At 61.2% G+C, this 18,448-nt stretch overlaps 2 protein-coding genes across 2 annotated transcripts; both read left to right on the top strand.

Moving 5' to 3' along the window:
• The first annotated feature begins 199 nt into the window (after positions 1-199).
• AK1 (adenylate kinase 1) lies at positions 200-3,784 on the top strand. The gene is made up of 7 exons (XM_062640254.1): positions 200-330; positions 549-591; positions 1,695-1,730; positions 2,255-2,418; positions 2,599-2,715; positions 3,115-3,306; positions 3,563-3,784. Exons 2-7 carry the CDS (start codon positions 582-584, stop codon positions 3,626-3,628), a joined length of 585 nt encoding a protein of 194 aa, XP_062496238.1. The 5' UTR covers positions 200-330; positions 549-581; the 3' UTR covers positions 3,629-3,784.
• A 2,613-nt stretch (positions 3,785-6,397) lies between these two features.
• Positions 6,398-18,417, top strand: ENG (endoglin). The gene is made up of 15 exons (XM_062640343.1): positions 6,398-6,578; positions 10,447-10,604; positions 12,621-12,755; positions 13,263-13,413; positions 13,555-13,711; positions 13,879-14,011; positions 14,222-14,396; positions 14,484-14,626; positions 14,837-14,974; positions 15,246-15,290; positions 16,185-16,295; positions 16,393-16,638; positions 16,829-16,892; positions 16,978-17,079; positions 17,856-18,417. The coding sequence occupies exons 1-15, from the start codon at positions 6,521-6,523 to the stop codon at positions 17,972-17,974; spliced, it is 1,935 nt and encodes a 644-aa protein (XP_062496327.1). The 5' UTR covers positions 6,398-6,520; the 3' UTR covers positions 17,975-18,417.
• The last annotated feature ends 31 nt before the right edge of the window (positions 18,418-18,448 follow it).

The raw sequence follows: 18,448 nt of genomic DNA, 5'->3' as shown, positions 1-18,448 counted from the left end.
CCGGTTTGGGGTGACGCTGTGGCCAAGCAGGCCGGGTGCCGCGGGGCTGGGTGCGGGCAGGCAGGGTGGCCACCCCCCTGTCCGAGGTGATGGGGTGCAATGGGGCACTTCCAGACACCCACACCCCCCCCCCATAGAAACCATTGCTCTGGGGGGGTGCTGTGTCCATCACTCGTGTCCTGGTGATGCCGGGGAGCCCAGGTGGGGTCCTGGGCGCTCTGGGCCCTGGGATGCGGTCAGGGCAGGGGAGGAAGCCGGTAACGTCACCGCGCGTCAGCCGGCACAGGGAAGCCCTCACCGCAGCCGGATGCGGCAGGTGCCGGGAGCCAGGTAGGTGATGGATGTGGGAGCAGAGCTCCCTGTCTGCGGGCTAAGGCTGAGGTCAGGGCACCCTCCCTGCTGGTGCTGGGGCAGAAAACCTGGCCCCCACCTTGGCCGTGGAGCTGGGCAGCAGCGTGGCAGGGAAAGGAGACCCCTGGTCTCCCTAGATGGGGACCTGCGTGTCCCCAGTGCTCTGAGTTGCTCATCCTCCTCTTCTTTCCTTGCAGCCTGAAGTGCTCCTGTGCCTGGACCACAACAGCATGTCGACAGGTGAGTGTCTGTCCCCTCTGCATCCTTCCCCTCTGTATCCATCTGCTTTACATCCGTCCTCTCCAACCCCTGTTGCATCCATCCCTTTGTCCCCACCGTCGCCTTTACTGCCATCCCCCTGCCTCCGTTCCCTTGGTCCCTCCTGCATCCATCTCCTCAGTACCCCCCTGCATCCACCCACCCTGCATCCATCCCCTCGGTCCCTCTTGCATCCATCCCCTCGGTCCCTCTTGCATCCATCCCCTCGGTTCCTCTTGCATCCATCCCCTCTGCATGCCCACATCCCCCTGTATCCATCCCCTCCACCCCCCCAGTATTCACTCCCTCTACCCACATCCCTTCAATCCCCTTTGAGCCCATCCCATTTGTCCCTTTCACCCCTCCCTTATACCCTTCCCTGTGTCCCCTCCTTGCCTCCCTCCCCTCTGATCCACCCCACGTCCCTCCAGCCCTCTACGTGCCCCACATCCCCTCAGTATGTCCCTGCCAGCCACTTGGCTCGGTCCCCAGCCCCGGGGAGCGCCGGGTGCCGGAGGAGCTGTAATTCCATCCGCCTGTAATCAGGAGATGGGAAAGTGTCCCCAAAGTGTCTCGCCTTTATTTTTAGCCCTGCCTCCCCCTGGCATCGCCCTGCACCCTGGCCAGGTCCTGCAGGAGGTGGAGCCCTGCTCCTGGGTGCTGGCAGGGGACAAGGGTGGGTTTGTGCCACAAGGTCCATGGACCAGTGGTGGGGGTCAGGGGCTGTTGGGAGGTGGCCGTGCCAAGCCCCACATTGGGTGACAACCTGGCCACAGGGGTGGATGTGGCCATCCCTACCCATGGTGGAGCTGTGCCCAGTGACTGTCTCCAAGGTACCAAGCAGCAGTGGGATTCCAGCCCTGTGGCCACAGCACCACTGGGTCTTTGTGGTCAGCCATGGTCTGCTCAGGTTATGAGGACAAGGGGGACACCCAGTGGCTGCCCTCCACCTTCCCTGCACTTTGGGCTCAGTCCCCTCCATCCCTAGGGATGCCTGTCCTGGATCTGGCACCCCCAGGGACACCACGCTCCCCAGTGCCCTTTCTGGCTTTTGAGAGCTCTTTTTATCCCTTTGTCTCCTCCAGAAAAGCTCAAGAACCACAAAATCATCTTCGTGGTGGGTAAGTCTGTGCCCAGGCTCTATCGCTGGGGCCATGGTGGGTCAGGGTTGCTGGGACTGGGAGGGCACCTCTGACTGGTCATGGTGTGGCAGCATCTGGGGTGATGTGACAGTAAACATCTGGGGGGTGATGTCCTGAGTGCCAGCAGGCAGTGGTGACATCCTCGATGCCAATGGGATGGTGATGGCCAAATGCCAATGGAACAGTGATGTCCTGGGTCCTGCATGAGCTGGTGATGTCCTGTGTGCTGATGGGGTTGTGATACCCTGGGTATTACTGTGACAGTGATGCCCTGGGTGATGCCCTGGGTGCTGTCAGGGTGGTGGTACCCACACTGCCAGCAGCCCGTGCCAACCCCAAGCGCTTGGCATCCTCCATCCCAGGAGCAGTTCTCTTCATCCATCTGATGCTGGCCTTGGGATGCTCATCTCGTCCATCTCATCAGGCTATGCCACTGCCTCCATGTACCACTGCAGCTCCTTACCCACGGCTCGGGGCACGTGTGGCCCTTGTGTGACTTGCAGGTGGCCCTGGCTCAGGGAAGGGGACCCAGTGTGAGAGGATCGTGCAGAAGTATGGCTATACCCACCTCTCCACGGGGGACCTGCTGCGGGCAGAGGTCAGCTCGGGCTCAGAGCGGGGCAAGACGCTGAAGGCCATCATGGAGAAGGGCGAGCTGGTGCCCCTGGTGAGTCGTGGTGGGACTCACAGGCAGGGGTGGCTTTGGGGACACTAGGTACCACGGTAATGGTCAGCTCATGGCCATGGGGTACCTCTGTCTGTGCTGCCACAGGGGTTTGCAGCAGGGATTGGGGTTTCTGGGTGCAGGGTGTGTTGTCCCATGTCTGCTCTGTCCTCCCCTCCCCAGGACACGGTGCTGGACATGCTGAGGGATGCCATGGTGGCCAAAGCAGATGTGTCCAAGGGCTTCCTCATCGATGGGTACCCCCGCGAGGTGAAGCAGGGAGAGGAGTTTGAGAAGAAGGTGAGGGCTGGTGCCATGGAAGAGGGGCTCCATCCAATAGGAGCCTGGCCTGTCCATCCCAGTGAAGATCCCACCCCATCCCAGCAGGTCTAAACTGGGCACCCTACCTTGGGGACACTACATCGGGGTGCAGTGCATGGGGGACATCGCTCAAGGGTGTCCTTGGGCTGACGGTGCTGGCATGATGGTGATGGCAGACATCCAATGCTTGGCTATGGTGTCCCTTTTCCCCCCTCTGCATGGATCTGGAGGCCACCAGGACACCAGAATGATGTCCCCATAGACCCACGCTGAAGATGCAGAGGATGGGGAGGGGGACACACGTTTGTGACCCCATTCTTCCCACAACCACCTCCCAAAGCAGACCCACGGTGACACCCGTGTGCTCTGTGCTCGCAGATCGCCCCCCCCACGCTGCTGCTCTACGTGGACGCAGGGAAGGAGACGATGGTGAAACGCCTGCTGAAGCGGGGCGAGACCAGCGGGCGGGTGGACGACAACGAGGAGACCATCAAGAAGCGTTTAGAGACCTACTACAAGGCCACCGAGCCCGTCATCACCTTCTACAAGGGCAGAGGCATCGTCCGCCAGGTAAGCGGGGATGCGGCTGATGCCAGCACCCTCCAGCCCTATGGGCGCGTGTGTGGTCCCTGGGGAGGGGAAGCGACGGATGGGGATGATGAGGAAGAAAACCCAATCCTGGCTCATTTGGGGTGGGCTTGACCCCCTCCACGCATGGCCCCGCACCCTGAATCAGCCCCGCTCTCCCCACCCACGGCCACATCCATCCCTGGAAGAGCTCCTCTCGCTGGCGGGAGCCCCCATCTCTGACCCCCTCCGTACCCAGCTCAACGCCGAGGGCTCTGTGGACGAGGTCTTCCAGCAGGTCTGCTCCCACCTCGACGCCCTGTAGCCGAGCCCCTGGCCCCACTCCCCCCCCGGCACGCTCCGGCAGAGACAGCGGAAGCGCCTTTATCCTGTTTTCGAGGCCGGAGCCGCGCGGAGGAAATTTCAAGGACATTGTGTTTGGCTCTTTCCCGTCTCTCCCCAGTAAAGTTCCCTGTAATGAGCCCAGACTTTATCTTTTTCTTCTGGCGCAGGAAATGAGTTTTTCTTTCCAGAGGTTGTTTTTTTTTTTCCCTTCTCCCCCCCTTGTCCTCCCCCCAACCCCTCTGGAGCTGATTAAGGGCAGGAAGCGGGTGTTTATCCCACCGGGAGCAGCGGGATGCTGTGCTTGGAGGAAGGGAGGGAGCATCCCGGCCGCTTGCCCCAGCTTCCCAATCCATGGCCTGTGGGGAGCACGGGGCCACGTCCCATAGCTGGGCCCGCTCAACCCGATCCTGTCCCACTGCTGGACCTCCCTGTGCTCTGTGCGTGTGTCCGTGGGGCTGCAGGCCCCGTCTGAGCCATATCCTGCACACTCATCCCTATTCCCCGTGGCTCTGCCAGCACTGGGATAGCAAATTCAGGCCCAGCCGTGATGGGATGGGGAATTCCATCACTTTCATGCCTTGGCATTTCCCGGTTTCTTTTGGCTGTCAGGGTTTTTTGGGGTACAGGGTGGCTGCAGTGTGGTGTTTTGGGGTAGCATAATGCCATGGAGTGGGGTGCTCCTTGCCGTTGGTACCCACTGCCATCAGTGCCACCTCTGAGCCAAGGATGCAGGCTTGTCCCCAGGGGCTGAGGGACCCACTGGGGGCACCCAGCTATGTCCAGCCACCAGGCTGGGTGTGGGATAGGGTGAGGGTACTTAGGGGAAATGAATTGCACCTCCAGGTGCTGGTTTGAGGGACTTAGATTTGGGGGCTCCCCAGCACCGCAGAGCTGCCCAGGCACGATGCCACAGCAGAGGGGCTGCAGTGGGGACAAGGTTTTACCTATCCATTATAAGTGCGGGATGCAGCAGTGCCACAACCCCATCAGGGCCCCCCCTGCTCTCACTTTCAGGCTCTCTGGGGGCCGGGGACAGGCGGCAGCGCTGGGGGCAGCTGAGGCCACGGGGCCGGGGCGGAGGAAGGAAGCGAGCAGGGAAAAACATCAATTCCCCGAGCAGCAAACCCAAACTCGCCAGGCTCCGACGTCAGCCCCGAGCATGGGGGGGTGCAGGAGCCACCAGCAGGGCTCGGGGGCACCGCGGGAGGCAGGAAGGATGCGGCCATCCGGCCGGGGCTGGGGCACTGCCAGCACGGCTGAGCCAGGACTGGGGCTGCCTCGTGTCAGTGGGGACAAGGGGACAGTGGGGCAGGCAGGCTGGGATGCTACAGCCCTAAGCCATGCAGTGGGGAGCAGGGCAGCCCATGGCCCTTGTGCCTCCATCCCTCTTTGGGTGTGCTGTGAGCGTGCCTCAGTTTCCCCAGGTGGGGAGCAGGGCAGTGGGGATGGTAGGGGCGATGCTGTGGTGCTCAGCCCCTTGCTCTCCTCCCCAGCATGGGTGCTGCATGCTTGGTGATGGGTTTTGGATGCTTTTCCTCTCACTGGAAAGCCTGAGGCTGCTCCGTAAACTGCGAGGGGGGGGGGGAAACGCTGTGCTAGGGATGCAGGGCACACAGGTCTGAGTGTGCTCCATCATCGAGGGCTTCTTGCTCATTGCCCTGCAGGGAGAGGGGTGCGGGAGGGCCTGGGGTGCGGGTGCCTGGTCCTGGTCCTGGTCCCCATCCCTGTCCCCATCCTCCTCCCCGGCTGAGCACCCGTCCCCGCGGTCCCCAGGAGATGGCAGTGCTCTGTCATGGGAGATGGCCACTGCTCACCCAGGGCCATGGACACGGACGGGAGCATCCTGGCCCGTGCGGAGGGGCCTCGCTGCCTTCCCTGGCAGGTCCCCGTGCTGTCCCCGTGCCAGCGACCCTGGCTCGGGATGGAGACCGCCGCCGGGGGTCTGTGCCCACCCTCAGCACCAGGACGGGTCCCAGCCCCACCGTCAGCCGGGTGAGGGCTCTCAGCTCGGGCAGCACCCACTGACACGCATGGGAGGAATGGGGCAGGCGTGCAGAAGTGGCTCCCTGAGTGCCCCCAGCCACCCTGTGGGTCCCACCTCGGTGGTGCTTCACTGTGACCCCCGAACCCAGGATACCCTGTCCCAGGGGACCTGCTAAGCCCAAATCTGCCCTCAGACAGTGATGGCCAGGCAGGGATGTCCAGGCAGTCCCTGGCCACAGCCTGGCCAAGGGTACAGGCAGGGCAGGCAGCAGTGCCTTGTGTGGACCCTCCGTCTCCAGCATAGCCCCAGGGCGGGTGTCCAGAGCCATGGGGCACCAACCAGCCTGGGACACGGTGACCCCACTGTGGTACTGGCTGGGAGCAGAGTGGGCTGAGTGTCGGGGTGCCGTGGGACAGCCCCTATCCCCATCACACGGGGCAGCCCCCTCCTCACTGTGCAGGTCGGGCCGTGCTGCAGCAGCACCCACGGGTGTCTTTTGGGGGGGTGCACCCCACCCGCACCCCTGCATCCCACCCAGTGCCAGCCCAGGGGGGCCCTGGGGACACAACCCCCCCCCCCGTGTGCCAGTGCCATCCCCAGCGCATCCTCGGGGGTGATGCCCCGCACGGCGCCGTGGGGAAACTGAGGCACGGGGCGGGGTGGGGGGGGTGTTGGTGTTTACGGTCCGTCCCTCCTCTTCCCCTCCCCGTTGCGGGCAGGCTCCGCCGCGCCCCCCCCGCCGCCGGCACGGCCCCATTGCCGCCAGCGGCATTTCCTCCCGGCGCGGAGCCGCGCCGCCCGCGGACCCTCCTCCGAAGGGAGTCGGTTTCCTGCCGCCGCCGCCGCCCGGCACTCGGCGCTGGCTCCCCGGGAGCGGCCGCAGCGGACATGGGCCCCCGCACCGCCCCGCTCCTGCCGCTGCTGCTGGCCCTGCTCGGCCGCACGGGTGAGTTGGGGCTGCGGGGGACCGGGGGCGAGGCACCGGGATGGGACCCCTGGACGGGACCGCCGGGGCGGCAGCGGAAACCGCCGGGGATGGGGAAGTCCCGGTCCGTGGTTGAAGGGTCCCGGCTGTGCCGTCGGGGGCAGTGACACCGCTGGGAGCCTCACGGGAGGGGAGGTTTTGGGGGGCAGCGCTAGGGGTGAGGAGGGACAAAACCCCCATCCCCGGTGAGGGACACGCACACACACACACACACACAGAGCGCAGTGCTGCTGCTCCCCGGGACCCCCGAAATCCGGGCTGCGTCACCACGCTCAGAAGCTGTCGAAGGTGCTGCTGCTGGGCCCCGGGTGAAGCAATGGCACAACCGGGGGTCTCGGTGGCTTCCCGGCACCGGGAGGGGGGGGAGTGTGGGGCCGCCGGGAGCAGGGGTAAAGAGTGGGAAAGCCCTGAAAGCCCTGTGTGGGCCGTGGGGACGGAGCTCGGGGCTCATCCGCCCCTTGGGGCAGTTTGGGCAGGGAAGCACTAAAGCCACCCCGAGGTCCCTGTGAAGCCACAGGGGGGATTCCAAAGGGTGGCACCCGCATTGGATGGAGGGCAGGGAGCTGGGGACCGGGGATGTGACCCGATGGTGGAGGGAAGGGGAACCGGGAAGGCCGGGGCCGGTCCCTCCCAGGCACCGCAGCGGCCAGCGCCAGGATGGGTGCTGGTCGGGTGTCCCTACTGCCAGGCTCGGTGCCCCCTCCCTGCCTGCTGTCACCCCTGGTCGCTGTGCCAGGGGTCCCTGTGCTGTATGGGTCATGTTCCCCGTAGCTGTGCCATTCGGTCCCCATCCTGTGTAGTGTACAGTAAGTTCTGTGTCCTCTGTAGCTGTATCCTATGGTCCCTGTCCTGTGCCTGTGCCATGCGGTCCCCATCTCATGTGTATGTGCAATAAGGTCTGTGTCCTGCATAGCTGTGCGGTACAGTCCCATCCTATAGCAGGGCCATATGGTCCGCATCCTATGCAGTTGTGACATAGGGGCCCTGTGCTCCCTATCTGTGGTGTACAGTCCCTATACCATGGAGCTGTGCCATCTGGTCCCCATCCCACACAGCTGTGCAATGTCATCTCTGTCCTATGTAGCTGTGCTGTACTGTCCGTGTGCTTTGTACTTGTCCCATACAGTCTCTATCCTACATGGCTGTGCCATGCAGTCCTTGCACTAACGTGGCTGTGCTATATGGATTAAGTCCTGTGTAGCTGTGCTATTTGGTCCCCATCCTGAGTAGCTATGCCATACAGTCCCTGTCTTATCTAGCCATGCTATATAGTCCCTGTTCTACATAGTTTTGCTTTACAGTCTCCATCCAACACAGCTATTGCATACTGTCCCTGTCCTATGGAGCTGTGTAACAGAGTTCTTGTCCTAGTGGTGCTGTCTGGTCCCTTGCCTACGTAACTGTGCCATACAGTCCTTGTCCTGCATAACTGAGCCATGCAGTGCCTGTCTTATGTGACTGTGCGTGTATGGTCCCTGTCTTGTGTAACTCTGACATATAGACCATGTCCTGTTCAGCTCTGCCGTACCATCCCACACCTATGCAGCTGTGCTACACGGTCCCCATCCTATGTGCCATATTGTTCCTGTCCTGTGTAGCTGTTCTATACGGTCCCTGTCCTATGTATCCGTTCTATAGGGTCCCTGTCCTATGTAGCTGTGCCATATGGTCCCCATCCTATGTAGCTGTGCCATACGGTCTCCATCCTATGTAGCTGTGTATAACACAGTGTTATACAGTCCTGGGCCTGTGTTGCTGTGCTATATGGTCCCTGTCCTCCCTACCTGTGCACAAATGCCACATCCTTCCCTCTCTTGTCATTCTTCTGCCCCTTCCCCATAGAGAGCCATGGGGCTGCGGTACCTGTGCAGGCGCAGTGCTGGGGGGTCTCATGGACACAGCAGCTTCTAGAGGCCAGGAACTTTGTGCTTCCCCCCTGGCAGCGACTGTCTCTGCTCCCTGCAGCGTGAGCACTGTGCTGGGTCATCCCATCCTGTCCCTGGGGAGAGGCTGACTTAGAGAGGGGCAGGAATGATGTAGTCTGCATCGGCCCCAGACCCCAGTCCCATCCGCCCCATCATCTGAGCCACGATGCCACCTCCACATGGTCCAAGAGCCAGCGGTGTCTCAGAGGGTGACACACCCCCCCCCCCCCTCAATTCGCAGTGCGGGATCCATCCTCATCCCTGTCCCGTGCTGAGGCCGGGCAGCTCGTTACACAAGTGCCGAGGCGGCACAGCCGGATGCCGGGATGCCGGAGTGGCGCTGCCCGTCCCATGGGGCATCCTGCGCCGCCGGAGCCACCCCAGCCCCGCGCCCCCCCCATCCCGCCAGCCCCGGGTGTTGTTCCTTGCCCAAGGCCTTTGATCTGCTCCCAAAAAACCCTGGAATGCCCCCGCTGGCCCCTAACCCGCAATGGGACCATCCCTGGTCCTTGGTCTCCGCCGCGCCAGAGCAAGGGAGAGGGCGGGCGGCTGGAAAAACATAAAATGGATTTTCTTTTCTTTCTTTTTTTTTTTTTTTTCCTTTTCCTGGAGTACAAAAATAACAGTGCCCTTATCTGATCGCCCCGGGCGGCCCCGCTGCGCCCCCTTATCTGATCCGGACATAGCGCTGGAGCCCACTGCCTTCCCCAGGGATTGATGCCGGTGGTGCCCATTGGCACCGCTGCCCCGCATCCCCTCCACTTGGACCATCCCTGGTCCAGCCCTGGCCCTGCCTGACCTCCCCGCGGGATGCTGCCGGAGGTGTGACGAGCTGCCCGTCCTCTGCCCGGCGGGGCCGCGTGGCCGTGCCCGGTGCCTCGGGGCAGGAGCGGAGGGGAAGAGGGACGCAGGCTGCGGAGCCCAGATAAGCGGCTGTTTATCTTCCTCCTGATGCGGCCGCGGAGCTGGCTGGGGAGGAAGCGATGCACAATAGGTGGGTCTGCGGCAGCGTCACCAGGGGGGTCTGCACCGTGACCCTGCGGCCGCAGCCACAACATCCCGATGGGACGGGGACACAGTGATGGTGCGAGTAGCCCTTTGCCGGCTGCATCTCTAAGCCTTGACAACCGGGAGCATCGCACCCTCCACCTCCAGCCCCCGCTGGGTGGCCCTGGTGCGGGGACCAGACACCTCCTGGATGGGAAAGGGTGGAACGGGACGGGATGGAGCTCAGTGGCCACTTCCAAAGCAAACCCAGCACCCAAGGCACTATCTCCCGATGGGAAGCCCCATGGCTCCATCCGTCAATGGGGCATCAGTGGGTGCAAGCGGGTCCCCGGGACACCTCGCATCCCAGGGGCCAGCTCGAGGACAGCCCGGAGCAGAGGAAACGGCCGAGGCGAATGCGGATTTACACAGGATCAGGCCTTCAAACGGCTGCTTGCACTCAGGATTTCCCTTGGCAGCCGCCCGCCGGCCCCACTCGCTCAAGCGCCGCGCCGGGGGGTTCGGGATGGGGCAAAGCTCACGCCTCGGCGCCTGCGGAGGATGAGCTCTACAGCCATTTCCATACCTGCGCTTCCCACTTTCCTGCAGCACAGAGGGAGATGGGGGGGGGCTTCCGCCACCGCCCCATAGCCGGGGCAGCCAGGCGCGAGTTTTGGCACGCGGCAGGGCCGCAGCAGTTTTCCATCCCGGATCCAAGGGTCATTAACGTGATTGCGGCGGGGTCCTGGCAGCCCCGGACGAGCCCCGAACAAACACGTCGCAGATGGTGCCGCGGGCGCTGTGCCGGCGCTGGGGCCGTGCAATGCGGCCCCCCCACACACACACACATACACACACCCCTTCCCGTGTCACCCCACGTCCGCAGCGGGGACTGACGGCTCCTGTTTTCCGCACAGAGCCCGGGAGAGCCGAGGGCTGTGACCTGCAGCCGGTGGCGCTGGAGCCGCCCATCGCCCTGTCCTACACCACCAGCACCGTGCCGCGGGGCTGCAGCAGCAGCAGCTCCCTGCGCACCAGCCGGGAAGTCCATGTACTCAGCGTCGAGTGGTCCAAGGTGAGTAAATGAGGGCTGGAGCTGTCACCTTGGTGCTGTCACCCTGCACTGTCACCCATCACTGTCCATCACCCATCCCGCTGTACCAAGGAGGGTATCCCAGCTCTCAAAACTAAGAAGCAGTGAGAAGAGGCAGATTAATCTCTTCCATGGTGTCCAAGCTTCCCTTCCACATGCAGCCACTGGTGTGTTTGGTCTTGCTGGGAATTTAAAGTCTTTAGAGGCAACTTCTTTATCAGCCCATGATTCCAGAGCAATCCCTGTGCTGGACATGCCAGGAACCCCTATTTCCCTGGGGAGATGGGCTGGTCCTCACTTAGGAGAAGGATGGAGCTATGGACACCAAGTGGGGATCACACTGAGGAGGGAGGGATGAAAGGAGGGATAGAGGTATGGAAATAGGGATGGAGGGATGGAAATAGGGATGGAAGGAGGGATTGAAGGAGGGATAGAGGGATGGAAGGAGAGATGGAGGGATGGAACTAGGGATGGAAGGAGGGATGGAGGGATGGAATTAGGGATGGAAGGAGGGATGGAGGGATGGAGTTAGGGATGGAAGGAGAGATGGCGGGATGGAATTAGGGATGGAAGGAGGGATGGAGGGATGCAACTAGGGATAGAAGGAGGGATGGAAGGAGGCACATCACTTGAAAGCAGCCAGGCGAGCAGAACTCTGGCTGTCAGCGTTATCATGTCCTGCCAAAGGGTCGATAACCGAGCTGCCAGTGCCCTGAGCATCTTCCAGATGAGGCCGGGCCCAGCAACCCCCTGGCACCGGTGCTGTTGGTTGGGTTTCCACCCTCCCATGGGTTTGCTCTGCAGCACAACCCTGCTCCCTTCCCATCAGCACCCAATTCAGACGCAGCCCTGGGCTGCCTGGCGCCACGTCCCCCCCTTCCACCACCTCCCAGTTCTGCTTTTCGCAGGGAGCAGGGTTGGGAGCCACTGCTCGGGGTGGGTTTGACAAGGGCCCGTTTTGCCCCATCCCAATGTGTGCTGTGCCCTGAGGTTGTCCCCAGCGGCGGCAGGGGACACGCACTGATGTCACGGCTGCGGCACCCAGCCCTGCGGCTCCACTTATAGAAGAATTACTGGAAGCTGGTTTCTATAAGCAGATCCCGTGATGCAGAAGAAAAGAAATAGAAAATAATTACCTAAAAGGCGGCAGCAGGGCAGGAAAAACAGCAACCGGGGACCCTGGGCACCCCAGCATGGGGATACGGGCATCCCAGCCTGGCCATGGCCCCATCCCAAAGGCCCTGTGCCCAGCACTGGTGGCTGCTCCCAGCCTGGTTTTCCCTGCCCACTGCCTGGCTCAGTACTTTGTGAGCCGGGATCCAGGCGGCAGTTGCCAGATTTAGCCCGTGGTGTTTCGGGTTCCCCATCCGGATGTGCAGAGGAGGCTGCTGGGCAGTGCTCCCGTGTGTCCCGGTGCTGGAATGGGGAAACCCGCAGGGGCATGCTCCGGTGCACAGGATGGGGATGCGCTGGCGTTTGGTGGGGACACACAGTGGGGATGTGCTGGTGTGCAGGGTGGGGGTACCCCGGTCCCTGTATGGGGATATCAAGTCTTTGCTGTGGAGACACCCCAGTCCTGGGTGTGAGGATGCTCTGGCTGTTGACATAGGGATGCCTCAGTCCCTGGTGTGGGGATGTCAGTCTGTAGTGTGGGGACACCCCAGTCAGTAGCAGGATGACACGCTGGTACCCAGTCCCTAACACAAGGATGCCCTGGTCCGTAAGGAGGGGGGTGCCTAGACCCCAGTGTGGGGGTGCCCTAGACCCTAGTGTGGCAATGCCACCATTCCCAAGGTGGAGATGCTCTGATCCCTTGCTCAGGGGAGCCAGGGGCTGTTTGCTCCCCCCGTGTGGGTTCACAGCCATGGGGCATCTCCGCATCCCTCATCCTGCAGAGCCAGCCCGAGGGGAGATGGGGTGTCCGGGGGGGGGGGCAAGGAGGTGACAGGGATTGGTGCTTGGTGCCCACAGTGGTGACACTCTCCCTTCTCCCCGCAGGCCCCTTCCTCCCCACTGAAGGTGTTGGTTGCACCGCGAGCCGGTGGCTGCACCCGGTCAGCGGTGCTCATCCTCGTGTGCTCCCGCTGCTTCGCCACCATCACCTCCCCATGCCCGGACCTGGTCATCCACACCGTGAGTGCCACATCCCCATGGCAGGGATGGGGGATGCATTGGGGAGGGGGGGGTGTGCTGGATGAGTCCCCTTATCTCCGGAGACAATGCTCATGGTACCCCAGGGAGGGGGAACGCGCCTGAGCATGAGGCCAGCCAGGCAGGGAATGACGCACAGGGCTGGAAAAAGCTCCCGTTTCCTCCAGCCGGCGGGAGGAAGGTCAGGGATGGGTTTGGCTCCAGCGAGCTGAGCCGGGGCCCAGCGCTTTGTTAGCAAAATAAACCTCCTGCTTTGTTTGTGGCTAATAATAAAGCGGGCCGAGCTCTCCGCGTGCTGCCGGCTGCTCCCTGAACCCCCCCATTCATCCGGGTGACCCCAAGCCCAGCCATGATGGAGCCAGGGCTCCAGGGATGCCCAACCGGCTGCATCCTCCACACTGAGGCTTTCCCTGCTCTCCCCATGCAGCCGGTGCGGGGCAGGGATGTGCTTTCCCCCCTGCCCCAGCTCAGGCTGTGCTCGCCCTGCAGGATGCCCGCCTGGACACGGGGATCACCTCAGCACTGGCTGTGTCCACTGGCAAGGGACCGCTGCTGGCCTGGGCTCGGGATGCCTATGGGGGCATCACATCCTACAGCGAGCTGCGGGACCCCCGCTGGGTGCAGCTCCGCCTTGGAGAAGGTGCGTGGGGCTGGTTTAGGGGGTCTGGGGTCTTCCTGCTTCCAAGGCCCTGAGGGAGATGCTACGGGGAACAATGCCCTGGCCCTCGGCATCTCCCCACCCCATAGCCCTGTTTGGTGACTCCTCTCTTTGCCTCCATAGACCCTGCCAGCCCCCCAGACTGCATCCCCCAGGAGCACTTTGATGCCACGCTGCACCTGGAGACGGAGGTGTTCTTCCATGGGATGAAGGGATGCTCTCGAGGGGACACCCAGAGCACCAGGGCTGCCCACATCATCCGTCTGCAGCCTGAGCCCAGGTACCACACATGGGACCCCTGGGGTGGCAGAGAGGGTGGGAGATACTTGGAGATGCTTGGGAAGGGGTGATGTGGCTCATAGGCAAAGCACCACCACCCCAAGGTGGGTATGGGAGCCTCTAGTGTGGAATGCTGATGCAGGAAGGGGGAATCTTGTGGCTTCACAGCTTCCCCATCACGGAGGTGAACCTGACCCTGAGCTGTCCTGAGAGAGCCGTGAGCAACCAGATCCTCATCCTGCAGAGCTGGGCCAACATCACCTGGTCCCTCTCTGTCAACAACTGCCACATCCAGTTCCTGGTAGGGCTGAGTGGGACGTGCGTGTGTGCGTGTCCAAGGGATGCCAATGGCACAGGGAGGGTGGCACTGGGAACGCTGGGTGTAGGGAGGTGGCAGCCCCTTGTAAGCCATCCTAATGGGGATGAACCCAGATGCTGCCCCTGCTCTGAGCATCCCCAGCCGCCCCCATCCCTGCTCAGCTCCCCTGTGCTGTTCCCACTCCGTCCTTAGGTCTCTGGGAGCTACAAGATCGCTCCCATCTCCTCGCTGCTGCTCCCTGGGGAGCTCCTGCCTGACTCGGAGCAGGGCCTCATTGCCAAAGCCTTCGAGAAGAACTACAGCATCATCGCCTCCTACTCCACCATCCCCGCCAGCACCCGCGTCAGCCTCGAGATCCAGGACCACGGTGAGGCCCCATGGGTGCACCCCGTGGCAGGGCAGGATTGGGGGGTCCCACTGCCCCTGCTTAGCCCCACATCTCCCCACGGCACAGAGGCGGTCAGGAGGGTGCCCGTGACACCCACAGCCCCGTCCCCCACTACGTACTCGCTGCCCCACGTGCTGCTGCTGATGCTCCAGCCATGGAAGTGCACGGATGAAACCATGGAGATCGTCATCGCCAGGTCCCACCTGGAGGTGAGGGGTGACGGGGGGGTCCCAGAGACCCCAGAGATGTTTGGGGGCGGGGATTTACGGCCTGCTCTGAGTGCTGGTGCTACTGACAAAGGCTGGCACCTTCCTCCATAGGGCTGGCACCCTTGTCTCACACGTTCACACTCAAACTCACTCTCACATGTGTGAGTGAATGTGTGAGATCGAATGTGAGCGCTGGGTGCTTCCCTGCAGCCCATCAAGGACGTGGTGAACATCACCCTGCGGGACATCAGCTGCCAGGCAGAGAAGAACGCCACTCACTTCATGCTGAGAACCCCCCTGAGCCACTGCGGCACCTCGCTGGAGGGCTGGGAGCACGCCAAGAACGAGGTGAGGAAGGGGCTGGCATCTCCATGGGGTCCTCATTGCTTTTGGTGGCTGGAGACATCCCCGTGCAGCCCAGGGCTGCTGCAGCTGTGTGCTGGTGGAGACAGGGCAGTGTGGGTGGGATCCTCTCCCATCCTGTCCCACACCACACCACGGTGGGAACCCATCCCGTAACATAACACCCCATCCTATGGTGGGACCCATTAGACTGGGGGCAGCAGACCCTGGCACTGAGGACCACTCATCTGACCCAACCTTCCTCCCCTTCTCACAGCTCATCCTCAACCTGGCCAAGGGTGCAGTGCTCCGGAGCGTGCGGGTAAGAGCCAGGTTTCCCATTGGACCTGATGTCTGGGGCTGGACCCCATTTTCCCCTCATCAGGCATTGGAACGGGAGAACCAAGGCAGTGGTGGAATCACCCACCATGCCTGGAAGTGCTCATAAACCAAGCAGATGAGGCCCTCAGTGCCATGGGTTAGTGGTGGCCTTGGCAGTGATGGGGAACAGTTGGACTTGAGGAGCTTAAAGGTCTTTTCCACTCTGATGCTATGATATCTATGGGGATATTCTATGATATTCTATGATATCCGTGGGGATAGTCTACGATATTCTATGATATCCATGGGGATAGTCTATGATATTTTATGATATCCATGGGGATAGTCCATGATATCCTATGATATCCACGGGGATAGTCTATGATAGTCTATGATATCCATGGGGATATTCTATGATATCCTATGATATCCACGGGGATAGTCTATGATAGTCTATGATATCCATGGGGATATTCTATGATATTCTATGATATCCATGGGGATATTCTATGATATTCTATGATATCCATGGGGATAGTCTATGATATTCTATGATATCCATGGGGATAGTCCATGATATCCTATGATATCCATGGGGATATTCTATGATATTCTATGATATCCATGGGGATATTCTATTGTAGTCTATGATATCCATGGGGATATTCTATGATATTCTATGATATCCATGGGGATATTCTATGATATTCTATGATATCCATGGGGATATTCTATGATGGTCTATGATGTTCATGGGGATATTCTATGATATCTATGGTGATGTAATAGTCCATGCTATTCTATGCTATCTCATGATGAGGTAGCAATGCCAGTGGCACCGGCAGGGTGCCGGGCGCTGTGGGGTGACCCCAGTGCTGCCCCCCCCCCCCCGCAGGTAGCCTTCCAGTGCAAGATCCCACGGGAGCTCTTCCTGCGCCTCTTCCCCACGGCCGCCTTCGAGGCACCGCAGGCAGAGCTGGAGGTCAACAAGGAGGCGTTTGTGCAGGTACCCCCTGCCCGGTGCCATGGTTGGGATGGGGCGGGGGGTGTCGGATCCATCCCTCCCCGTTACCGGTGCCGCTCACCGTGCGCATCCCTCGCAGGCATCCATGCGGTGGGAGGACCACCCTGCCGACCTGCAGCTGAAGGAATGCTGGCTGGCGGCGCCGGGCCGGGAGCCGGTGCTGCTGGTGCAGGGAGGGGAGGCTCGCAGCGCAGGGGTGGCCGTGCTGCAGGGCCCCCCCAGCGCCCGCGGCAGGAAGGTCTGGCGCTTCCGATTCACCTACGTGGTCCCCGAGGGCGGCCGCGTCCCCTTCTCCGCCACGCTCAAGTGCAAGGCGGGCTTGCAGGTAACGCCGGCCCCCTCCTGCCCCATCCCTGCGATGCCACCGCGTTGGTCCCCGCCGTCGGTGGTGGTAACACAAGGGGTTGAGCCCATCCCGTTGTGCGGTGGAGCAGCAGCATCCCCGCTTCCCAACGAGCCTTGCCCCGTGGTGGGGTGCAGGTGTCCCCCTTCTGACCCCAACCTCCACCCCACAGAACAACACCATCTTTGAGAAGGTCCTGGAGGTGACGGTGAAGGACGGCTGGAGGCTGACCAACAGTGAGTTTGGGGCTGGGGTGGGAATAGGGGTGGAAAGGGACTCCCCTGCAGTGTGACGGCGCTGATGGCTCTATCTCCATCACAGACCGCGGGCTGGGGCTGGCTGCAGTCCTGGGCATCACCTTTGGTGCCTTCCTCATCGGCGCACTCCTCACTGCCGGGCTCTGGTACATCTACTCACATACCCGTGAGTATCCATCACCCCTGGGGACCCCTATTGTGGGATGGGGGCGGAGGGGGGGGGGCACACACATGTCCCTTGCTGGGTTGTCTGTGTCCTGAATAGCCATGGTAGCCAGGGGCCAGGCTGCTGTGTTGCCAGCATCCTTATGGCTCTCTTGGCAATGCCATGGGGGAATAACCCCTCTCAGGGTGGATAATTTTATATATAGATGTATATGCACACATAGATACACACACACTATATATGTGTGTGTGTGTGTGTATACATATATATACATATATATGTGTATATACGTGCATATATATTTATATATACATGTATATATACATAAACACATATATGTGTATATATGTGTATATATACATATCCATACATATACATATATATACACACATACATAGAGTATATATAGTATATATACACTATATATAGTGTATATATACTCCATATGTATATATGTATCTATGCATATATGTGTGTATATGTGTATACTATATATATAGTGTACTTGTGTGTATATATATAGTGTGTGTGTGTGTATATATATATGTGTGTGTGTATATATATATATATATATATATGGACCGTGTTGCCCTGGGGTCCCCCCTGCCACCCCTCCTGCTGTCACCGTGCCCATGCCCATCTCACGGGATCAATCCTGACGGGTCCTTGCCCTGGGGCTGGTGGGTGCCATGGGAGCAGCCGTGGCCCCCGGCAGCCCCCCCCTGAGCCTGCTCTCCCCTTGCCATGTCCCCCCCCGGCCCCACGGCGTGCACCAGGTCCCATCTCCAAACTGCAGCCGGTCTCCAGCACGGCGCCGGCCTCGGAGAGCAGCAGCACCAACCACAGCATCGGCAGCACCCAGAGCACCCCCTGCTCCACCAGCAGCATGGCCTGACGCCCCCGGGCACCCCTGAGCCCACCCTGCCCCCGGGGCACAGACTTGGGGGACCCAGCCCGGACCCATTAAGCCATTTTCTTACCCCAAATCTCAGGCCGAGCCCGGTGGGGGCCTCCGTTACTCATTCAGTGAATGCTTTGGCCCCCCAAGGGCAGCCCATGCTGGGGAGGGGGGAGGCAGAGAGAGCAGCTATTGCCAAAGCCCCCCCCCGCCAAGGCTCCCCATCAAATGGGGACAGGCGGGAGAGGCAGAAATGGTGCCCCCCAGGCCATGCCCCATGGCCCTCCTGCAGCCCCCCAAGAAGGCAGCAGGCACCATTGGGAGCAGCAAGAGGTTTATTGGGAGCATGGGGGGGGGGGGCAATGGGCAGTTCCCCCCCCAGCTCCACGTCCAAGTTACAAACTGTTATTAATAATAATAAAAATCTCTCCTACATTAAATTAGTCCTGTTCGGGGGGGGGGGGGGGGATG

Source organism: Pezoporus occidentalis, unplaced genomic scaffold (assembly GCF_034315485.1).
Source record: "Pezoporus occidentalis ecotype Australia unplaced genomic scaffold, CSIRO_AGI_Poc_V1 ctg64, whole genome shotgun sequence".
Taxonomy (NCBI): Eukaryota; Metazoa; Chordata; class Aves; order Psittaciformes; family Psittacidae; genus Pezoporus; species Pezoporus occidentalis.
The sequence above is the reverse complement of the archived record's forward strand: the minus strand, read 5'-3'. Positions and strand labels throughout refer to the sequence as shown.